General features: G+C 47.9%; 3 protein-coding genes and 1 non-coding gene across 4 annotated transcripts; 3 read left to right on the forward strand and 1 right to left on the reverse strand.

Annotated features, from left to right (window-relative positions):
* Positions 1-2,309: 2,309 nt before the first annotated feature.
* On the forward strand, positions 2,310-4,928 carry LOC128268221 (intraflagellar transport protein 88 homolog). Its single transcript, XM_053005256.1, has 4 exons — positions 2,310-3,275; positions 3,337-3,681; positions 3,744-4,572; positions 4,636-4,928. The coding sequence occupies exons 1-4, from the start codon at positions 2,310-2,312 to the stop codon at positions 4,926-4,928; spliced, it is 2,433 nt and encodes an 810-aa protein (XP_052861216.1).
* Positions 4,929-4,964: 36 nt separating this feature from the next.
* On the reverse strand, positions 4,965-7,016 carry LOC128266907 (uncharacterized). The gene is made up of 3 exons (XM_053003695.1): positions 6,208-7,016; positions 5,964-6,138; positions 4,965-5,901 (listed from the first exon to the last, which is right to left on the reverse strand). Exons 1-3 carry the CDS (start codon positions 7,014-7,016, stop codon positions 5,071-5,073), a joined length of 1,815 nt encoding a protein of 604 aa, XP_052859655.1. The 3' UTR covers positions 4,965-5,070.
* Positions 7,017-13,055: 6,039 nt separating this feature from the next.
* Positions 13,056-13,987, forward strand: LOC128266908 (histidine-rich glycoprotein). The gene is made up of 2 exons (XM_053003696.1): positions 13,056-13,073; positions 13,367-13,987. Exons 1-2 carry the CDS (start codon positions 13,056-13,058, stop codon positions 13,985-13,987), a joined length of 639 nt encoding a protein of 212 aa, XP_052859656.1.
* A 643-nt stretch (positions 13,988-14,630) lies between these two features.
* Trnav-aac (transfer RNA valine (anticodon AAC)) lies at positions 14,631-14,717 on the forward strand. Its single transcript is given in 2 exon segments — positions 14,631-14,667; positions 14,682-14,717. It is a non-coding gene; the product is annotated as a tRNA-Val (tRNA).
* The last annotated feature ends 6,942 nt before the right edge of the window (positions 14,718-21,659 follow it).

Genomic DNA, 21,659 nt, shown 5'->3' on the forward strand with positions numbered 1-21,659 from the left:
ATCATAAATCGCGCTTTTCATGATCGCCAAAAAAAACCCTCGACGGATAATCTGCCTACTCAAGGGTGTCATTTTTTTTGTGGTGCAGAACTGAGGTGGAAAAACATCTGTCTGGCGGCCGAGCAGTCGGTGTCTGTCGGCTCGTAAGTTCCGAAACTAGCGAAAACGATGGGAATTCCGAAGCGAAACTAGTTGCTGTCCGTCCCAAGCTTGGGTCCTAAATTCGGACCCGGCAGACCACAAATTCTTAGCGTTTGTTGAATGTGCGAAACACCGTCCAGAATACACAATTTGGGGCTCGCCATCATAATTTGCACCATCATTAAAAAGGGCGACCACTGCCGGTGCGGTTCACGTTGGCAGAATCATCGCATGAAGGAGGGCTGGCTTTTCTCCGCAAAAAAATGGGACCTTTTTGCGTCGACTCCGGCCGCTGAAGACGGCAGGACGGAAGTAGCTCTCCAGTTACAACTCCAGGGGTCCAGTCAGCCCCCCCCCCCCCTTTGCCGCCACCGTCGCCTGAAGGAACGGTACTCTCTTGTTGCATAACGCCGCGTTCGAAAGCCATTCGCACAAAATGCGTTTAAAATTACCCCACACGACCGCCGGTCGGTGCTCTAACGGTCAACAGAGTGTGGGTCGTGTCTAAAGGAGGTGTGGGTCGATTTCAAGGGTGTGTGTTTATTTTGTGTCCATAAAGTTCACGTGGGTCACAGAAACGAAGGGAAAGGCGACGGAACTCCTACGGAAAGTTTAACTCTTTTCCACCGGCGCGTGGGCGTAAGGCGCATATGATATGCTGCCGCTGGCCAGCGGGGCAAACGAGCAGGCGACCAGGTAAGGCAACGGCCAGGCAGGGTCACCAGAGCGGGAGAGAGCAAGGTACGCCGCCGCTTAGAAGGCCAGTATCTGGTGGAGGCGTTCGATGAGCCTACGCTCTTCGCGGTTCCTCCTTTGCTGAGAAGTGTTTCAAAAGCACAGTTGGCTACCGGCGAGTGGCCTTTCCAGTCGTTTCCGGTGGTCAACCGGCGACCCTGACACTGAAAACCGATCATTTCCGGTGCGATCGAGCGAAAGGTGGTACGCAATCGTCGCTAGCTGGCCGGAAATGTCCTTAAATACTTACATAAACACGCAGCCGTCGCGAAAAAGGCCCGAAGACGAAGACGCGACCGAAGAAAACAAACGAACGAAGCCGAAGCGGACTTTTGCTTTTGTTTACACTCGGCACCTCACTCACACCATGTCAGCGGCAGGCGCAAACGCACAAACACAACGACGGGCGAAACGCAAATTCGGTCGTAAAAACTTCAGCCACGGATCAATTCTATTGACTTCCCGTGGCCGGCATTACTCTCACTTTTCACGTGCACTCGATGTGAATTAATTATTATACAAAAACTACATTCACGTCACCGAAAATGCTCTTCTGTTATTGCTTTCTCGTTCACACACACTTCTCTTGCACTCTGCAGCCGAAAGGATCGCCCGAAGATGAGCTGTCACTGTTCGGAATGCTTCGATGGAAACAGGAAAAGCAAGGATCTGTCAACTGCGAAGCGATGGAATTTTTGCACGGCCAAGCGAAGGAATTCACCAGCCAGCATACATCCGGCAACTGGTGCGATTGCACCGGTGGCCGCTTATTTCGCCGAATGTGAAGTACATAAACAAACCGATGCAGATTAGCACCAACGCACGCCCCGCCGCATTAAATTAGATGTAAACACACGGATGACGTCGCGGACAGGACAGGTTTGTTGTCGCACGGCGAGCACGGCCACGGACTCTAGGAATCAGCGAACTACAACCATGCGGCGAGCTTGCTACGATTCAATGCACGAAACGAGGCCTTCTTCTCGCTAACCAAATAAACACACTTGAGAACGTTGTTCGAATCACTTTACATGTCACACAGGACGGTCGCGTTGATTAACCCGGCCGCAGTAAATCGCACCTGTTCACCTCTGGAGCTAGATATGCAAATTGATTTCACGCGTTAACATTTTCACGACCGAACATTTTCGATAAGGTCCTGCTCCGAGGATACGTCTTGAATTTTTGTTTGTTTATAATTTCCCCGTCAGATTCTGTACTTTCTGGCCATTTGACGTTTATTGCGATTTGCGTTCCCAGGCTCTTTCGAAAATTTCGAATTCGAATTTCGAAATCAAACAACTGTCAGTTTATAAAATGCATTCAAATGGGCCGTTGGTTGCCAGGGAAACGGATTGGGTGCCAACAAACAAAGCGCTTCGGAAGATTGATTGAAAGGGTTTTTTGGTGGCAAGAAGTGATTCGTTTTCAAAATGAGTTCCAACTATGACGACGACATTTACGGTGGATTTGCTGGTGTAACCAATAAGTTGTTCAATTACGACGCGAAAGAAGATCAAGCGTTTCAAAATGCGGTGCGAACGTCTAGCTACGGGAAAAAGACAACAACACCAAAGTTTTTCTGGAACGGTGATAAAATCGGTTCGGCAGAACCGACCACTGCCATGGCCCGCCCGTCTACGGCAATCCGGCCGGTCGGGTACTCGTCGCACAGTTCGAAGCTGTTCGACCCGCTCAACCAGGCGGCGAAAAAGATAGTCGTGATGGAGAGCAAAAAGGAGGAAACACCCGAGCAGCGGTACAAGAATCTGGAGACGAAGATTTACGCGTTGCTGGAGGAATCCATCGTGGCCAGCACCGGCCCAAAGCCGGACATGGCGATCGGGCTGGCGAAAGCAAAGGAAGCTTCGTCCCTCGACCGGACGTTGCTGCGAATGCGGGACCAGGACGGTGGCACTTACACGCACAACTTCGACCTTACTTTCTTCGTGCTGTTCAATCTGGCCAACGTCTACGCCAAGAGCGAGATGTACATCGAGGCGCTCAACACGTACACGCTGATGACGAAGAACAAAATGTTTCCGAACGTGAACCGGTTGAAGATCAACATGGGCAACATTTACTTCCACCTGGGGCTTTACACGAAAGCGATCAAAATGTACCGGATGGCGCTGGACCAGGTGCCGGGAAATCAGAAGGAGCTGCGGCTGAAAATAACGCACAACATTGGCATCCTGTTTATTCGCATGGGCCAGTATTCGGATGCGGCCACCAGCTTTGAGTTTATCATGTCCGAAAAGGGTGACCTGAAGACGGGATTGCACCTGATCCTGTGCTACTACGCGTTGGGAAACGTGGAGAAGATCAAACACGCGTTCCAGCTGCTGCTGGACATTCAAATCGATTACAACGAGGAGGAAAAGGTGTTCCAGGCAAATGTAAGTTAACGGGACTGGCAATTGTTTTACTCCAACTTTATCGTTTGCCATCCTCCGTCAGTCCAATCCGTCGTACGAGTACATCAACGAGCTGATCAAATCGGATGAGCTGCACAATTACGAGCGAAAACTGCGCCAGCTGGCGGAGAAGAACATTCTGATCTCGGCCAATCTCATTTCGACCATCATTGACGACTACTTCAACGATGGGTACAGCTGGTGTGTGGAAACGATTAAGAACTCGTACTTTTCTACGCTGGCCACCGATTTGGAGCTGAAGAAGGCCGTCATCTACTTGAAGCAGGACGACTTTCAACAGGCCATCGATACTTTGAAGTACTTCGAAAAGAAAGAGTCCAACATTGCCATCAATGCGGCCATCAATTTAAGTTTTATCTACATTTTGGTGAGTACCGAAGAACTGGTTTGCATTTTACGGGGGTCCTCTATCTGCATGTGTTGTTGTAGAAAAAGGACATTGCGGCCGCAGAAACGTATGCCGAGGCGGCAAAAAAGATCGACAGCTACTGCCCGGCGGCCTTCATCAACAGTGGTGTTTGCTTCATGCTGAAAAATGACTACGAATCGGCCAAGCTGATGTTTACCAGCGCGCTGGACATCGATTCGACCTCGTTCGAGGCCCTGTACAACATGGGACTGATCTTTAAGAAGCTGGCCGACCACAACACAGCACTGCTGTACTTTCGGAAAATAATTTCCAGTCTCGGCCACGAGCAACACCCGGAGGTTTTGTATCAGATCGCGCAACAGTATGACTTGCTGGGTGACGTTAGTACGGCCCTCGAGTACTACCTCCAGCTGCTCAGTCTGGTGCAACAGGATCACAAAATTATCCAGCGCATCGGAGAGCTGTACGAAGCGGACGGCGAGCGGCAACAGGCGTACCATTACCATCACGAGTCGTACCGCATCTATCCGATCGAGTCCAGCGTCATCAACTGGCTCTGTTCGCACTACATCGAACTGCAGGTGGTCGAGAAAGCGATCGGATTCTACGAAAAAGCAGTCCTTCGCAACCCACAGGATCCGTACTATCTGCTGCGCATTGCCGGCTGCTATCGTCGCATCGGAAATCAACAGAAGTCGATGAACCTCTTCCGGATGATCCACGAGCACTATCCGGAAAACACAGACTGCCTGCGGGCCCTCATGCATCTGACGCAGTCGCAGGGGAATAGTGAGGCGTACGAAAAGTACGCCAGTGAGTTGCAAAAGCTGGAAAAGCAGAAGGAAGTACGGCAGCGCATCGGCAATGGCCGCCCACCAACGAGCAGCAGTTAGTAACGGCGTTCGCTTTGAGGAGATTAAATTTTAACCATTATTTGTGTTTTCTTTCTAGACTCTCGCCTCTCCAGCGGAGAGTACAGTAGTGCGCGTGCCGCTGTGACCGCGTCTCACGAAGGAGGATACCAAGCTCCCGGAACGGCTTCCGGACATCATAGCGCAGGCCAGACCGGTAAAAGCGCCGACGTATCTCCTGAATATAGTAATAGTTTTGCGCAGGCTGCGTACACTTATGGAGATCCATTGGGACCACCACAAGAGCGACCGCGAACCGGCGTTCGCCGGAATCTTACTTTTGAAGACGAATCGGACGAAGAGATAAACACCTACGATCTGTTGCCAGTCTGAAGGACGGTGTCACCGTTTAATCTTTTGATTTGCTTTTAAGATTATTATTTTTTCAATGATGTGAGCATCAATATCTGTCTGTTATTATAAAACAACACACATAGAAATAGTACAACTATAAAATAAAGATTCACCAAAGAAATCACTCACTGGGATCCACATCATAAAGTGACGGATCTACTTTCGACAGGAAGTTGATCCAATTGTGAAAAAGCCCTCTTTCCTTCGCTGTTTGCAGTTGCTTGAGTTGCTGCCCGATCAAAAGTAAGTGTTTGATGTCCTCTCTGTACGCCAGCAGCAGTGCCTCGTTTACTTCCACCTCATGAAATATAATTCTTTCGCCGATATTCTGTCGTGTCACGATGCGCGTGTCGTGGGGAAAGCATTCAATCTGAGTTCGAGACGAACCACCTATCGAATGTGCGGATGCTGCTTTGGTCGGTGATGGTTTCTCGGGGCTGTCGGAATGTTGATCCGGTTTCACCGTTAGCTCCCGGAAGTAACTCGCAATCTGATACATATCGCAGTACGCCCGGAACCCACCGTACAGCAGATCGACGTACTGTTGGCTACTGATTTCACTGCTTCTCGTTCGTTTTTTATGGCGATCAAACACAGGATACACGGGCCCATCGCGCGATGAGGAACTGTCGCTCGGCACTTCATCGCCACACTCTTCCCAGTTACGGTCGAGCAGATGTTGAAAGAAACCTTGAACGTTCATTGGGTGAACCGGCCCTTGCAGCTTTCGGATCAGGTGTTCCGTGAGCGATAGCTTTAGGAACGGTGCACGAACGTGACGGATCGTGTTGAGACACAGACGCACGCTGTAGTACGCAGACAATTCTATCGTGCTCCACAGCTGCTTTGCGAAGTAGTTACTGTTTTTCTTCAAACAGGGATACTGGATCATGCCCTCGTTGTGCTGAAACTCGCTCACGTTAACCGCCACCAACACGAGGTTTAACAAACGCTGGAAACAGAAAGGATGCTGAAGATGTTGACGCAAAAAAACACTACAAATACGTTTCGTACCGCTAGGATAACAATGTCTTCATCAGGATACTCCAATGCGGTCATGTTGATGAACATTTGGAAAAGCTTCCGAATGAACAGATTGACACTGCCCGTGTCCCCGTTCCAGACCAGCTGCGCTACCAACGGACAGTGTGACGGGTGGCACAGGTTTTGACGCGCTTTCAATGGGTTGCTGTTGGTAAAATATGGCACACATTTTAGCTCTACTGGAGACGCGAAACAGCGAGGTCGCTTCACTTACCGCAAAATCCACATGGCTAGGTCCATTTCCAAAATCTTTACCAACAGCTGAAGCACCATGAACAGTCGCCTAAATCGATCCTCGCGAGGCAGCAGATCGATGTTGTACTTTTGCTGATTATTCAAGTACCACGAACTGTAGGTGGCGCAGACGTCGGCTGCAGGACCATCTTTTCGGACACCACGTTTTTTTCGCTCTTCCGGCGGCTTCTGGTCAATGTATTGCTCGAGTAAATGCAGCACATTCTTGACCAAACCTTCCCGCTGATCGCATTTGCTGAAGCACGGCGCAGCAAGGTGCCCGAAGATGACGTCGTTATAGACGGTCCGCAGATCCCACCGGCACGGTGGAAAGCGGTCCAGACTTTTCTCCAGGACATCAATCGTTCCGTTTAGCACCGTCGTCACATCGTAGTCTACGTCCAGCTCCTGTGAAGGCTCATTTATGGTCAGTATCAACTGCAGACCGGCCACGAACAGGTTGGCCTCGATGAATTCACGGCGAATTAGCGCATGGTGAATTAGCTCCACGAAATGACCCGGACGTTGCTCCACTATTTGCTCCAGTGCGTTGCTCTGACGCATCGAACTTATGCAGCGCGTTCGAGGACCGCGTTTGTTGGCGTGGTGGGTCGCACACTCGCCAATGTTGCGCACACAGGAAGGAACATAATCCAGCGCCAACCGCTGACAAACGTTGAAATAGTTTTGGCCCAGTACTAACCGGAGCTTTTCGAACGCTTCCAGGGCCCTATTCTGGCTGCCACTTTCGGCTCGCTTATTCCGCTTCTTGGGTGGCTCGACCGACATCAAGACAGTGTTGCTAATGTTCTTCACTTTTTATCTGTCCTGCTGCTACCTGAAGTTACTTTTTACAAATGAAATTGAGGAAATGATGCGATTTTTAAGCGTAATGGACGACTTTTCATTCAGTGTTTACGAAAGTGTTTGTTTTGTTGTTCTGAGTTTCAGACAATGACAAGTGATTTTGACAACTGTGGTTAGCTGTAGCATTATTTTGATCACCTGTGGCATTTTTGAAACGGTTCAAAAAACCGTTTTATGTCATTGACTTTTTCGGTGGTTCGGCCAAACATCGTTTCTTTAATGCACAGTTTCACCAGTGTTTTATTTAGTAGCTAACTAAACATTATGTGGCTTCCTCGTAGATCCCTAAGCATCCTAACTTTAAGTTGGTGCCCTGTCCGTTTTAATAATAATGTATACTAAATAACAACATTAAAGACTACAGTGAAAACGCGAATATACTTTAACTGCTATGCTTATATTGAACGCTCAGGGAAACATTTGGCTTTGGCTGACTTGAGCAAGATAAATGAGCGTCATTGTTCGAAATGATGATTACAGCAAATAGGCGATGAGTGAGCCGAACTGTGTTTAATGTTGGTAGCTTTTTAAAATATTCCCCAAACTATCGCCATGTTGTCCCTAATTGTGCGTAATGCTGCACTCGACACTTTGTTTAACACGTTTGTTTCCGCTCGTTACAAATCTATCGATCAATGCAGCACTCTAATGCTCTGGGTCTGTTCCTTCCGGAAAGCTCTTTTCGAAGCGGCGCCTTCGCCCAACGGGTGCGAAAAGGATTACCAAAAAAATCATGTAGTAGATCGCAATTATTTCCAAACCGTCTCGATTCTCTGCGCTATGCTCCCCCGGCGTGCGACGTAACGCAATTGGTGATGTTCACATGTTGTTCGCCTTTTATACACGGGCGATGTTAATTTACCGAAACCGAGTTCAATTATCCATCCGCACGCACCCGATTTTTCACCTTAACCAAGCGCCACTCCGCCGGCCCTAAGCAGGCCTTCGCCCAGGCCACGTGGTTGGATAGTATTCTGTTTATTAAAATTAATAATGCAACAATTTGGAGCAAAAGGAAGGCCGTCCGGCAGTCGATGAGCCACCGCCATTGCGGTTTACTGGTTCGACTCGGTGCGCAACAACAATCGTGGCGTGGCTAGTCTGGAGGCCCATCAGTCTGGGTCTGCTAACTGCGCGCAAGTACAAGCTGCGGCCGCCGGTTCGCATGGAACGAAAATAGTGGCGCCGTGCGACGCACAGCCGCCTGAAAGTGAAATGGAAAATTGTTGAAAACACGACACGAAAGAAAAAACAACACAAAAAACGCATCGATTACGCAAGCAGTGACGATCGAAATCGGAGCCACGATTGACGGCATTCACTGGAATGATCATCCGAGTGAAGCATGATGAAGCTTTTGCAAGCCGTGCCAAAACATCCGTCACATTAGCGGCCCTCCCGGGCGTGATTTGCAGGTTCGCTCTTTTCACCCCGCCGGCGCCGTTCGATAAAATCTCACGAAACTGTGGCACGGTCCCGCCACAGTGAAGGAAAACGATTGAGAAACTGACGTCGCTGATCCGACCCGACCGGGTTCGTTGGATGTGCTCCAGATCGATAGAAATCAATTTCCCTTTGGTGGCGTGGACACGCGGCCGGTGGCACCTCTCTTTTGCAACTTTATCCACCCCCCGGCACTCGATCATCACGTGTGGCCACACGTTGAGGTTTGTGGGGTACGGATGGCCTAGGGCACTTTGGTCACTATCACTTGGATGGAAAACATGCTTGCTGCAATGTGCCGCAAGTGTTCGAAAATTGAAGCAATGAAAATTTGAAACTTCGTAGATTTTCTAATTGAATTTTCAAGCGCCGTCGGTCTTGGAAGCGAAAAGAAAAGGGAAGTGAAGCATTGGCGAATCGAGCCAGGTAGCGAAAGAAGGAAATTTTCGATATCTACTTAATTTCGCACGCTGGAGCATGGTGAAGCAGCTAACCCAAAGCCGTGGCTTTCCAAATTAAATTATCCCGAAAGCTGCGGCGGCGGGTGCAGCCGTGCGCCGGGAAAATCGCAAATTACAAATCAACGCAAAGAACGGTGTCATTGCACAAGCACCGTTCGATGCACAATTAATTGCTTTGCTGCCATTGTCTCCCTGGAAAGCCAGCCCCGTTGCGTGTTGGCGGCGAGCATAGGCAATGCAACCGCCGACGAAATGTTGCGTGTTATGTCGTTTGATCGATTGGTTCCCGCGGTAAGGCGAAACCCGGCCAGTGGCTGGCCTGGTGTTCCTGTTGACTGGTTCGGTGTAATTGAACATGTTTCGCGAGTTGACACCGCGGTTTCGGTTCTGGCGTGGCTCATTTCTCCGGAGCATTAGTGAAACATACTGATTGCATAGTAGTGACGAAGGTTTGCCACAGCTTGAGAAATAGTTTGTTGCTCCATTTTGCACAAAAGTAAAGATAAACCGAAACCGATAGACAATGAACATTGAAGCTTAGAAAGCTTGCCCAAAATGTGTGGTAGGAGAAGATTTTTTAATGCCTTACAGTGCTACGAGTGAGTATCGTTTTGACAGGTGCTTCGCCACAAGGAAGCATCGGAATCGGGTGTCTTGGCGTTTGCAAATCGAATCGATTTGAAAGTTTGATTGATCCACGGACTACTTCCCGTTGCAGTTACATTTTATTTTAACGAGCGACAATGTTAGCCATGCGGAAGGTGGTGGAAAAAAAAACACTAACAAATGCAAAACTATCCCACCGAATGGGCCGTAAAGTTTTACACCCGCCGGTTCGTTACCGGCCGGCCAAGAAACTGGCCGGTGCCCGGGAAACATGCACACGCTTCCGAAACGCAGCGATTCGCGATGCGCGATCATCGCCGCGGGTACATTGTCCAGTTGATGGCGAGTGATAATTAATATTAGTCAAGTTTGCGCTACTAATTGCGCCGATAATTATTCGCATTTGCGCAACGAAGCAACGGCGCTCTGGCCGTTCACACTGCTTCCGGTGTCACGGCAAGCGGCCTATGTTGGGAGGATGGGCAGCGCACAATGCATCGCCGGTTGCCATTTTCTAAAGCGATTGTTATGCTACGTTTGCACGGCGAAGATGACTATCGCGGGCAGTAGATTTTGTAGTGGCCATAAAAGGAGGACGGTTATGCTCACGCAAACACACAGACATGCGATGCGCTTCTATGCAAGTAGCGATTGAAAATTCAAGAGAAAGATTAGCATATGATGAATCAGCTTTGAAAGTTGTTAAGAATTGAAACACACATAGTGCTGAGCTCTTCTGATAAGCGCTGCGTTTATAGCACCAACAAACACTTTACATTATGCTCCTTTTAGATTCTGACTTGAATAGTATGTTCCAAACATTTTCACTTTGAAGGATAGTTTTTGTAAAAAGTAAATGACTGTATATGGATGAAAATTGTTAATAGAGTTAGAATTAGTCCGTTGCGTCCATTTTAAATTAATCGAAAAAACCGAATTGCTTACTTCTATCAAATATTGATTGCCAACTCATCTTTGGATAGAAAGCGGATTAAAACGTGAATGATTTTAGATCAAATAATTGAACTTAACCCTCATCGGTTCTTTGTATGCGCGCACATACAATTTGGTTCTAAAATGTTTAATTATATAAAAACGGTTAGATGAAATTGTCTGAATTTCTCCAAAGTAGATTTATTTTGGTCATAGAATCGAAACATATCACCAAAAAATTTGAGGCATGTGTAGAATTGTCTGAGCAGAAATAGTTACGAATCGGGTTTTTGTGTATGCGTACGCATACACATACGAGGAGTGATCAAAAAGTATTGCGAAATTTGAATTTTCGAGGGCTAAGTATATCCGATTTTTTTGTGGCGTTAGGTTGCTACAGATGTCAGTGATTCATGGTGAAAAGTTTGGCCATTTTGAATAATTAGTCAATTTTTGACAGCTGTTTTGCTTGGACAAGATTTTGCTCATTGTCGGTTTTTGTCTACTCCAAAAGCAATTGACCACGAAGCGGTAATTTGAGTTTTGGAAACAGGAAAAAGTCATAGGGGCCAGACCTGGAGAATACGGTACACGGAGTGTTACATCATTAGTGTGTTGTTTTGGGCAAAAATTCACTCAGAAATAACGATACGTTAGCAGGGATGCGACAGCCCATTTTGGGTTTCCCACAAGTCAGGGCATTTGTGACGGATTGCTTCGGGCGAATTGGCCATAACCTGCAGGAAATATTCTCTATGAACCGTTCTATCCTTTGGCAACAATTCATAATGCACCACGACCTTGCAATTCGAGAAAACTTGAAGCAAAATTGTTCACATTCGACCAAACTTGGCTTTTCAACGTTCACATCTTCTTGGCCCTCTGAAAAAAAAATTCAACCACCGATAATCCCGGCTTTGGGTCATAATAGCTTCACCATAAGCCACAGTCAACAATCGGCGCTCCTAATTTCGTTTTTCGCACAAAATTTGATAAAGTTTCTTTGCCATCCATTTCTTGAAGTAGACAAAAATCGACGAAGAGCCAAGACACGTGCATAGTCAAACAGCTGTCAAAAATTGAGTAATTACTCAAAATGGCCGAACTTTTCACAATAAGTCACTGACATGTGTAGCAACCTAACGACACATACATAACCCGCGCCAAATTCGTTGGTGCTGACCATCGATATGATATTTGCGAGAGATGTAACAAAAAATAAAAAAACTTGAAAACTTGATTTTTTTCCCGATTTTTCTCATATTTCTCAAAACGATGATTTTCTATTTTACGTTTTTACTACTTATTTTCAGAATTTTTGACACGTATATCATTTTTCTTCAATGAAGAACATTCCAATGAACAAAACACAAATAACTAAAGTTGTTAGTTTTGTGAAAAATGTTAATTTTGTATTTTTTGAAAAATGTGTGTATGCGCGCGCATACACAAGAACCGATTCGATGTTATTTTGGAGGGACCGATGAGGGTTAAGGAAACACCCAAATACACATAGATACCATAGAAGGAGACAAGTGGGCCTCGCGTTGATTGATTTTTGGTGCTTTTCGTTATCAACCGATCACCACCCCGATCGCAGCCCGCGATCGCACCAGTTTTGATCGAAATTATAATGGGCGATTGGTTTTTCTTTCTATTTTCTTTCTTAACCTTTTTGTCTTTTCGCCAGCCCAACGACGTTAATCAACGACGATCGCCTTATGCTTTCTTTCTGCGCACGCCACCGTCATTTCCCTGGCGGCGTCGCCTTTTTCAGCCTGCATTGTGCTTAACGCTTACATGCGTCTCGGCCGGCACCGTCTTCGCCGGCGCGCCACATGCACATGCGGTGGGCGCCAGACCGAGCGCACGCCGCGGCACCTTCAATTTTCCCTACGCTTTTCCACATTAAATAATCAAACTTTTACGCCGTCTCGTCGCCCACCGCCGCCGGTCCGGGGGGCCCTTTCCCCGTGGCTTTTCTTAAATAACGACTTTTTTTTCTGTTAGTTCACTTTTTTTTATTACCTTTTTCGTGTTTACCCGAATAACTGTCTCGGTCCCGGTCCAGGTCTGGTGGGAGGTTCGTCGTCTGCGATTCGCCGCGCAAGTCTTTCGTACACCAACCGAGCTTTGGACCTTTGGGACCGGACCCGTGGGCTTCTTGGTTTTTTGTTTCGGTTTCGGGCGCGAAAACGAGGTATTTTCGGTTGCATCGCTGGTAGCCGATGCCCTATCCGATGGGCCTGGGCCCCGACGGAGCGCGTCCGGCCGCGCGCCCCTGGAGCGCGGGCTTCTTCGGCTTCTCCGGGTTTGGGGTATAAATATTGTAGTTCGCCACCGGCAATGGCACAGTCGAGCGTTTTCCATCGAATGCGAAACAATAGTCAGCTGTAGGTCCCGGTGTGCTTGTCTGTGGCCGATCGTTGTGGTTTACTTGTTCGCACGAATCAATCGCTCTCCGGCAACGGTCCTTTGCACTAGCGGCTCGGGAAGCACTATCGACAGCTACGAAACAATGGCTTTCCTGTTCAAGGTGGGTTTTTGTGTGCTGTCGGTTTGCGGAGTGGTCCATTTGTTTTACGTAACGGCGGCGGATGAATGTCGCAGGTGACGCTGTGAGTGACGTGCCGCTGACCAGCGGGTGAAAGTGTGGAAAATGAAGATGCGGAATGATTGGCGTGACGTGATGATGTGCAAAAAAAAAAAGGCAATAGTCCAGTGGGTCTGGGGGTCATCAGCTGGGATGGGTGATTGCATAAAGCGGTGTTGCGCCTGTGAACTGACTGCACTGTCGTCCTTTCTTCTAATCTCTCGTGGAATTTGCAGACCGTCGCCTGTCTGGCGTTGCTGTCATTGGCGGCCGCAGAGTACGGCGGTGGCGAGGAAGAGCATCACCAGCACCACGATGTCGGTTACTCGTACGCCAAGTTCAGTGGCCCGGTCAGTGGGCCGGCGCACGAGGTCCACGTCGAGGACAAGCACGGACACGGGCACTCGATTGACTACGTCGCCAAGCCGGACTATCAGTTCGAGTACGGTGTCGAGGACCCGAAGAGCAAGGTGTCGCAGAGCCGCAAGGAGCACCGCCACGAGGACGAGCTGCACGGCGAGTACAGCCTGCATCAGCCGGACGGCAAGCTGCGCACGGTCAAGTACAGCTCGAACAAGCACGACGGGTTCCAGGCTGAAGTGTTGATCGATGGAAAACCCCTGCACGAAGAGGAGCTCGCCAAGCTGGCGCACGAAGCGTCCCAGAACGCCGGAGCTCAGCACCACCACCAGCACCAGTTCCACCACCAGCACCTCCACCACCAGCAGGACGAGCACAAGGCGTACGGTGGCGCCGAGCAGCAGACCTACGGCGGTGAATCGTCCTACGGTGGGGCCGAGGGCGGTGCATCCTACGGTGGTGAAGAGGGCGAGCATGAGCAGTACTACCACCATTAGGGAGGATCCTAGGAATAGGAAAGCCGATCGATGGCCTTCGGGGTCCGGTCGGTTTAGAACTGAAGTGCTGCTTCCTTAAGTGACAGCCGAGCATAAGTCAGATCGATGTTCCTGTTTTCAACGATGCAGTTTTAATGTTTTCACTTGCTTAGTAGCATCCTTTCCCCCCCCCACACACACAGTGCCAGTGCTTTCGACATCACAATTGTTCTACAACGTCTCGATTTCAGCGCAGTTCTGTGTACGATCAGCTGACGATTCTACTCTCCCTGCCTGTTCTGCAAAAGAAAATGTTAACTAGTTTAGTAGACTCTTATAAAACCAAAGGAAGGTTCTTCCAAAAACGAAACAAAAAACGAAGTCAACGTAAAACAAAATCTACCGCAGGGTAGTTGAATTTTAAAACCAAACAATTTGTTTCGTATCGACTATTTTGTTGACTATCACGGTTGCAGTTTATGGAAAGAAATCCTGGGTGCATAAATTTCTCTCCGCAGCATGTAGTAGATCACGATCAGGACAATACAGTTAAAGGATTAAACAGCAAAAGCCGAAAATTTACACTAGTGCCAAATTAACATTTAATGGCCATCGAATCTTCAATTTATGCTGTAACCAAATCAAAGTTTCAAAACCAATAGACGTTTCCGTGGTGTAGTGGTTATCACATCCGCCTAACACGATCCGCCTAACACGCGGAAGGCCCCCGGTTCGATCCCGGGCGGAAACAGATTATTTGATTGTGATTCTGTTTTGCTGCGTGATCGTTCAAATTGCAATGAATGCTGACAAAACATAGTCGTCTTGCAGTTGGCGTTAAACGAATTTTATGCACTTTATGGTTACATTTATGGCATGCAAGATTCTATAAAATTGAAATAGTTGACAGGGAAATACGTATTGGGAAAATTTAATGCTAATAGTGCATTCATCTCCTGGAGTCTTTAGTACTGCGAAAAAGTAGACCCGGAGAATAGAAATTATGTTATTCTCGGTTTAATGCGCCAATTTCCTCGAGGATTCTTTTCAATCCTTAGAATCCTTGAATTCGGATCCGGATCCATTTTAATCCTTATTCGTTGAAGGCATCACTGTAACCTTATTCTTTTAGTTTTTGTTGAATTCAAAGAATGTTATTGAAGATTTTTGTGGAATTCAATCTTTATAGCAAAGTTGAGAACTGTGAGTAACAAATCGAGCGCCTAAATTTATGTGATTGTATTTGTCGCTTAACTACGTTTCTATGTATACTACGCCGAACAAAAAGTCCAGAGCTTTGTACTTTGTAGTTATTTTAAACTTGGGATCGTTTCTGAATAATTACGTCGAAATATTAATAGCAGCTAACAAACTTATAAACGCACCCACAGATTCATAACATTCTGAAACAAACAAGCATCATTCAAGTATACGAATGTCTCTAATGAATCAATTATCCCTATACAACTACAATGGCTACTTTTCAACCATGCTCATGGTTTGTCGTATCATGTAGCATGCAACGTAGCACCTGCGTTGTCTCTGCCAGTTTATGAAGTTTTTTTTTCGAACAACTATTTGATCTCCTAGATTTGCAATCCATTTGAGGAAAGTTGTTGGGCAAATTCACTCGCTAGCTAATCAAATGAGCTTTAATCAGCATCCGTTTGACTGCGAAAAAGGCTTTCAGCAACTCTCCCGATCCGCTGACAGGCGCCTTAAATGAGCAAAGCGCGCTGTATGAGTCTCGATGGGCAAATGAAATTGTCGGGCTAATGAGAGGCAAAGCGCTAATTAACAGCCGGATTGGTTGTTAGGTGTGTTCGAAATTTTTGAACAAGAATTTTAATCGCCACTTTCTGCTCCATTCCGCCCGTTTCGTTGTTGGGTAATTAATTTACGTTTGATCTAAGATGTATGCACTTTGAAAGGGATTTGATGTCGGCTCGCGTTTTGAATTGAGTAATTTGAACCAAAATGTGGTGTTCTTTCAAGATTCTACCGAAATCAATAAATGTATTCCCAACGTATTTTGTGAAATTACAAATAGGCATATCGTTGCATAAATGCTTCAATTAGGCCGAGCACACTATCCTGCGGTATCGTCACTATCCTGCGGTAGGATGGCCATTTTGGCATGTCACAATTATTGGCACCAAAGGGTAACCGCATTGAAGCATTCTGCGAGGGCATGGACACTGAATTCGCAAATACTGTCGACCGCGCATCGGACGACGAATAAGGTAGTAATTAGTGTTTGACGGGCTGCTTATTAGTATTTCGTAAGACACAACGTATCGACCAGTGATCACAGTGGATGCCGGGTTTTCTTCAACGGCAATCGATTGGGGCGCAAAAAAGATTCGACAAAAATGGAAGACCAATAATTGAGGGGTCCTTGTAATAGGCCAATTTTTTACCGCTTTAGTTTGTGCATCTGAATAGTTTTGCTCACTAGTTTTTCCTTTCTACTTTAGTGGAAACATAAAAAACCGTTGATTCTGAATATCCATATAATTTCATAATTTATAACCAAAAACGGTTTTCGTTAGGCGGCAATTGTGATCAGTTTCTGTAGACTTTACTAATGCCCGCCAGTAACCGATAAAAGTAAAGCCCGTCTGACCTAGTGGCCAGCATAAACGAGGACTGCGGCAAATCTGTGCCTTTGCCGGACCCTATAATCAACGGCCACCTTGGCACATGATTTAAGGGACCCAGGTTTCGCGTTCATCAACGAACGACAGAGATGAAAAATGAAGGGAGAGAGAGAGAGAGAGAGATAGAGAGAGAACCAGAGCGAGAAATGTAGGACCCGGGAGCCGATTGAGCAATATCGTCCGGAATAGACGTGCGACCCGCGAATGATCGGCTGACGATGAATGCTCACGAGCGTGACTACACGTGGGACTACTGCTATTGCTGATGGAAGCCACAATGCACCACACGCTTATGTTTCAGGACTTTGACGGGCTGGTATTGGGAGAAAGCGATCGTGGCGGTGACTGCAGCCCGGTGTGTTCTTTCGTAATGGAACTGCCAGAACGCGGAAGATCTGATTAATTATGTAAAATCGAAAAACGACTAATAAAACATGAGCAAACTATTTCGTTGAAATATTTGCACGACTAAACCATCATGTAAATTATAAACATTAGCTTTAAATGCTAGGTTCAATAAATACATGAAAAGAAGCTTTAAATTAAGTATCAAGCATGTTTTGAACGAGGTGTTATTTAAAACGTCAATGATCCTTTGAGCCTGTTACTCGCTAAGCCAATGAATTGGTTTAGCAAACCTACGCTAATCCCAATATAGATGAAATCGAGACATCGGCCAAGTCCTCGGCCCACCGGGCCCCGAGTTGATTTATTATGACTTAATTAGAGCAAAGTCCACCCGAACGTCCTCGTTCGTCGGCGGGCTGCAGTATTTTGCTTCGCAAAACCACTTTTCCTCGGTAATGTAATTAGTAAAAGTCGTCGCCCGGTGTACGGCGTTTGCGTGATCTTCTGGTGGCCGGGTTCGTGGCCGAGAAGTGCGGTCAAAATTAGCGACAAACGCAACTTTGCCGCGATTCGCGTTCCGTGGTACTAATCCTCCGCAAATGGCAGCTCGGCCGGGCCTCGGCGATTGTTAGGCACTGGTATCGCGAACTGGTTTTGGACCTCGAAACGGGACCAAATCCTGCACGAAGAACGGTGCCGGGCTCCGGTTGTTCGCGATTCAGGGTTCAGAACTAAATGGTGCACAGTTTACGAGGCACATTGCGTGCGTGCACCCATGCTGCTGCTGCTGGAGGTTACCGGTTATGTAACCCAGCGAGCCGGGCGACCGGGTCCGGGTGGCTAGGAAACTGTGGTTTTGATCGATCTGCGGCTTCGGGCGCCCGGCTGGCGACACCCCGCGCGGAATGCTAGCTATGAGCATCGGCATGCCGGTCGTCGGTCGGTCCCTTTAAGAGACTCGCAATTCTTGGGTGCGATGGGAAACTCGTCACAGAAAGTGTGCCTTTTTTTTGGCGGGTCTAAAGTGAAATAAAGCAGTGGATAAGCGGTTTTAGTTTGTGGGAAAAACGGCTGGAAAAAATGTACAAAAACGCACCGAGATTAAATTTGCGTTTTGATAAACCGATAAGAGTCATGGAAAGGCAACGAGAATCATGAACAGAAATTACAAACAATTAAGAATTGAAGTTCATAGCGTTGAAGCAAAACGGAGCTCTGATAATACAGATCAATTTAAAATGTGAAACAATAGGTGAAGTCAATTTTTTTTAGAATAGAATTTGTAAAGAATAGAAAATGTAAAGAAAGCGAATCGAACACATTTAAGAAAGGCTAGCATTTAAAAACATAGAACGAAAACGACTAATAAGAAAAGAATCAAACATTCCCAGGAAAAACATAAAATTTAACAAAAGTAAACCAACTCATCCCATAAATAGCAGAAACGGACGAATGGATTGCAATAGAATAGAACAACTTAAAAAATGAAGATAAAATCGAAAAGAACAAGATGAAGGCAGAAAGTTTTGACAGTATAAATCAACGAACTCAAACGGAGAACCATTGCGTGTGGTGCGAACGAGCAAGACGGACGCCGCCTAATGGCCGCACCGACCGAAGGCTAACGGGTACCGAGGTGGTGGTGGTGGTGCCCGGGCCCAGGATGGTGCTACGAATGGTCAATGGAATCTCGGGGCGGTTCGTTTGTGAACGACGATGATGCCGTTGTTGCTACTGACGATGGTGATGATGATGTACGCGCGTAGTTGACGCGTAACTGACGCGAGCGCAAAGTGGATGCGGTGTGAGCTCGCGTCGCTAACGACCCATTAGTCGATGCCGTTTTCGGTTCGCCGGTCCGTCGGTTGACCCCACAAAGAACGCAAGGCGTCCCCTGGCCGCCGGCCCGCCGACCGACCGGTGGCCTTCTGAGAGAGCAGAGTGAAATGATCGTTACTCTGTGAGCCGCTCATCCATTTACGTCCGTTCGTTCGGTCCGCGCGCGATCTCGGCTGCTTCAGATCGGATCGAAATGATTTCCATTTACCGATTCATTAACCTGATTTCGATCAGCCGGTGCCCGGTGGGACCATTGGCTGCATTTTTCACTGCATCGGCCGCGCCGCTGCCGATGCTGCTGCAACCAGTTGCCAGTTGCTGACGGGTCGAAGGCTCACACGGACGGTGCACGAGAGACACGGAGAGTTTGGCTGTTCGTTCGTGCGCTCCTCGCTTGTCCGCTCGCTCAGGTCACCCGCGGGCGAAGGAGAGCGCTGGCAAACGGGGAAGAGGAAAAATAAACGTCAGCTGAGCTGCGGTGACTTTGTGACACTCGCCTGCTCCACTGCCCTCTAACGGGGTGTCGGGTGGCGCGCGCGGGGACACACGGTAACCTGACCCATTTTGCGTTTCATGCGCCGCCGTCGAGCCGGAGAGCAATGGCCGACGTCGCGTGGATTGCAGCTTTCTTGCAGCAGCCCGCGGATGCATTATGCAATGTCCGCCCGCGCGACCTCTTTGCCGAGCGTGCTCGCGTGCTCTCGTGCGCACGTGTGTGTGTGTGTGTCAAAAGCCGGCCTACCCGCGGCCGCAGTCCGCATGAATGGGGGGCCTTTTTCGAAACATGAAAATGAAACATACCGTCACCCGTGTACCGGTCTGGCCGTCGCCGGCGGCGTTCTTGGCCACTCGGCCGCCGCCGGACGCCGAGACGCTGGCGTTCGAATTGTCATAAAATAGAAAATTATAGATCATCACCGAGAACCACCGACAACCGACTGCGGTGGACCGCAGCCTCGAGAGAGGATCGGTTCGGGCGCGGCGGTTTTAATGTTGGGTGGACACAGCACATGTTTCAGGGTTTCGTGGGTTGCGACAGCACGCCACGGTTGTGTGTGGGAACGTCCGTGGCACGGCCATCGTGGTCGTGATTTGATTGGCCCGCCCAGTGCACGATGCGTGCACGTTCGCGCTCGTTTGCGCAGTAATTAGAATCCGAGGTCCGGATCTTCGCTGTTCGCGGGCAGAAACCACCACGAACCTAGCCGCCGATTACTAGCAGGAGCAAACCTAGGCAATCGTAAGGGTGTGTGCTGTGTGACTGTGGCGTTTCTATTTTTGTTGGAGGCAATCCGCGGGTGGACTTTGGATCCAAAGGCTATCGATTTGCAAGCTCTCGAGATCGGTCGTTGGATGGTGTGTGATTCTGGTACAAAAAAATTATATTAATTTTGTTCATCTAAGAAAAATGTTTTAAATATTTCGTACTGTTCGAGAAAGCAACTTGCAACGGAAAGGAAAATATGAGGCGAATGAGGACACTTCATTATCATTTAACAAGCGTCTGTTAAACGAGGACGATGGTGATGCGATGGAGCCCAAACTGAACCACCACCGGGTCCCGGGTCCAGCAACTTTGTCGTTGATTACCTTCACTTTGTCACTTTTCGCGCTTAATTCCTGACAAATGGGGGCAAAACTTCACGGCCCGCCGGTGAGTTAGTCAATTTTTCTACTTTTCTTTTCCTTGCCAACTTTTAATATGGCATTTATCGGCGCGGCCGCGAAGGACAGGCAATAAATATTAGAGTACATTTGCAAGTGCCGGTCTTGGATTGCACAACTCGTCGGGCGGACGGACGATGGCAAAAGGCTCGGGGACGGGGGGGCTACGGATTCCGGTGACCGCACAAGACGCACGTGCAAGCTCTCTCTCTCACACACATAGCCAGCGGCAGCGTAGAAGCCGACGATGAGACTCCGACGATCAGCACAGGTATGAGTATGAGTCACGATTTTCACGTGCAGATTTCGTCTCAGTAGCATCCCTCCCACCGGCGTACGATGTGATCGCACTGTCAGATCGCACTGTCAGATCGCACATTAAACGGCCATTAATTTCCGTGGTGATGCCCACACCACCCGGTGCGGTGTTTGCAAAATACGATCCTCGGTTGATCCTCTCGCAGCGCAACGATGCACCGAAACGAGCTGCGAATGGAGTAATTAGGCACTTTAAATGGACAATTATGGTGCTGGGGACATTTCGTGTGTGCTGTGATTCAAGTGGTGATATCAAATATCTGTCACTTCATGAGCTCGGTTCACGCGTAGACGGTTTGTGATGGGATGAAATGGTGTTTTGCACACTTCGCATGAACAATTTGAACAAACGAAAAAACAATTGAACGGTTTCGAGAAGGTGCTAGATCAATGATTGCAGTTTTGATCATCGTATTACTTTCTGGGGAAGGTAGTCTTGTTATCATGTAACATTACAGACTGTTGTTGTGATAAAAACCTGTTCCACAATGTCCAAAAATATCAAAAATAATATGTTTTGAAATCGAAATAAAATTATGACGTACGGATACATTAAAATAACGACGATTATAATCGATACAGTACTCAATTTATAAGCTTCACTCTATGAAACACTGATTTATAAGAAAAAGTTCGGGGTCAAGAAATTCCGTGTTGCCGACCGACGGCGCGCGTCGTCGTACGGATGCTGTGAGAAGAATCTAATCCTGATCGCACGATCGTTCGAGGGGTACCACCGGCCAAGGCCAATCGTTCACGGACATGGGAACTGCTCGATTCCGAACCCCGTTCTGAGGTTTGCCTCGATTTGCCGTTGATTATTTATTTTCACTGTCCGCCGATCGGCGTTGATGGCCCTCTGT

The sequence above is a fragment of the Anopheles cruzii genome, chromosome 2 (genome assembly GCF_943734635.1).
Source record: "Anopheles cruzii chromosome 2, idAnoCruzAS_RS32_06, whole genome shotgun sequence".
Lineage (NCBI taxonomy): Eukaryota > Metazoa > Arthropoda > Insecta > Diptera > Culicidae > Anopheles > Anopheles cruzii.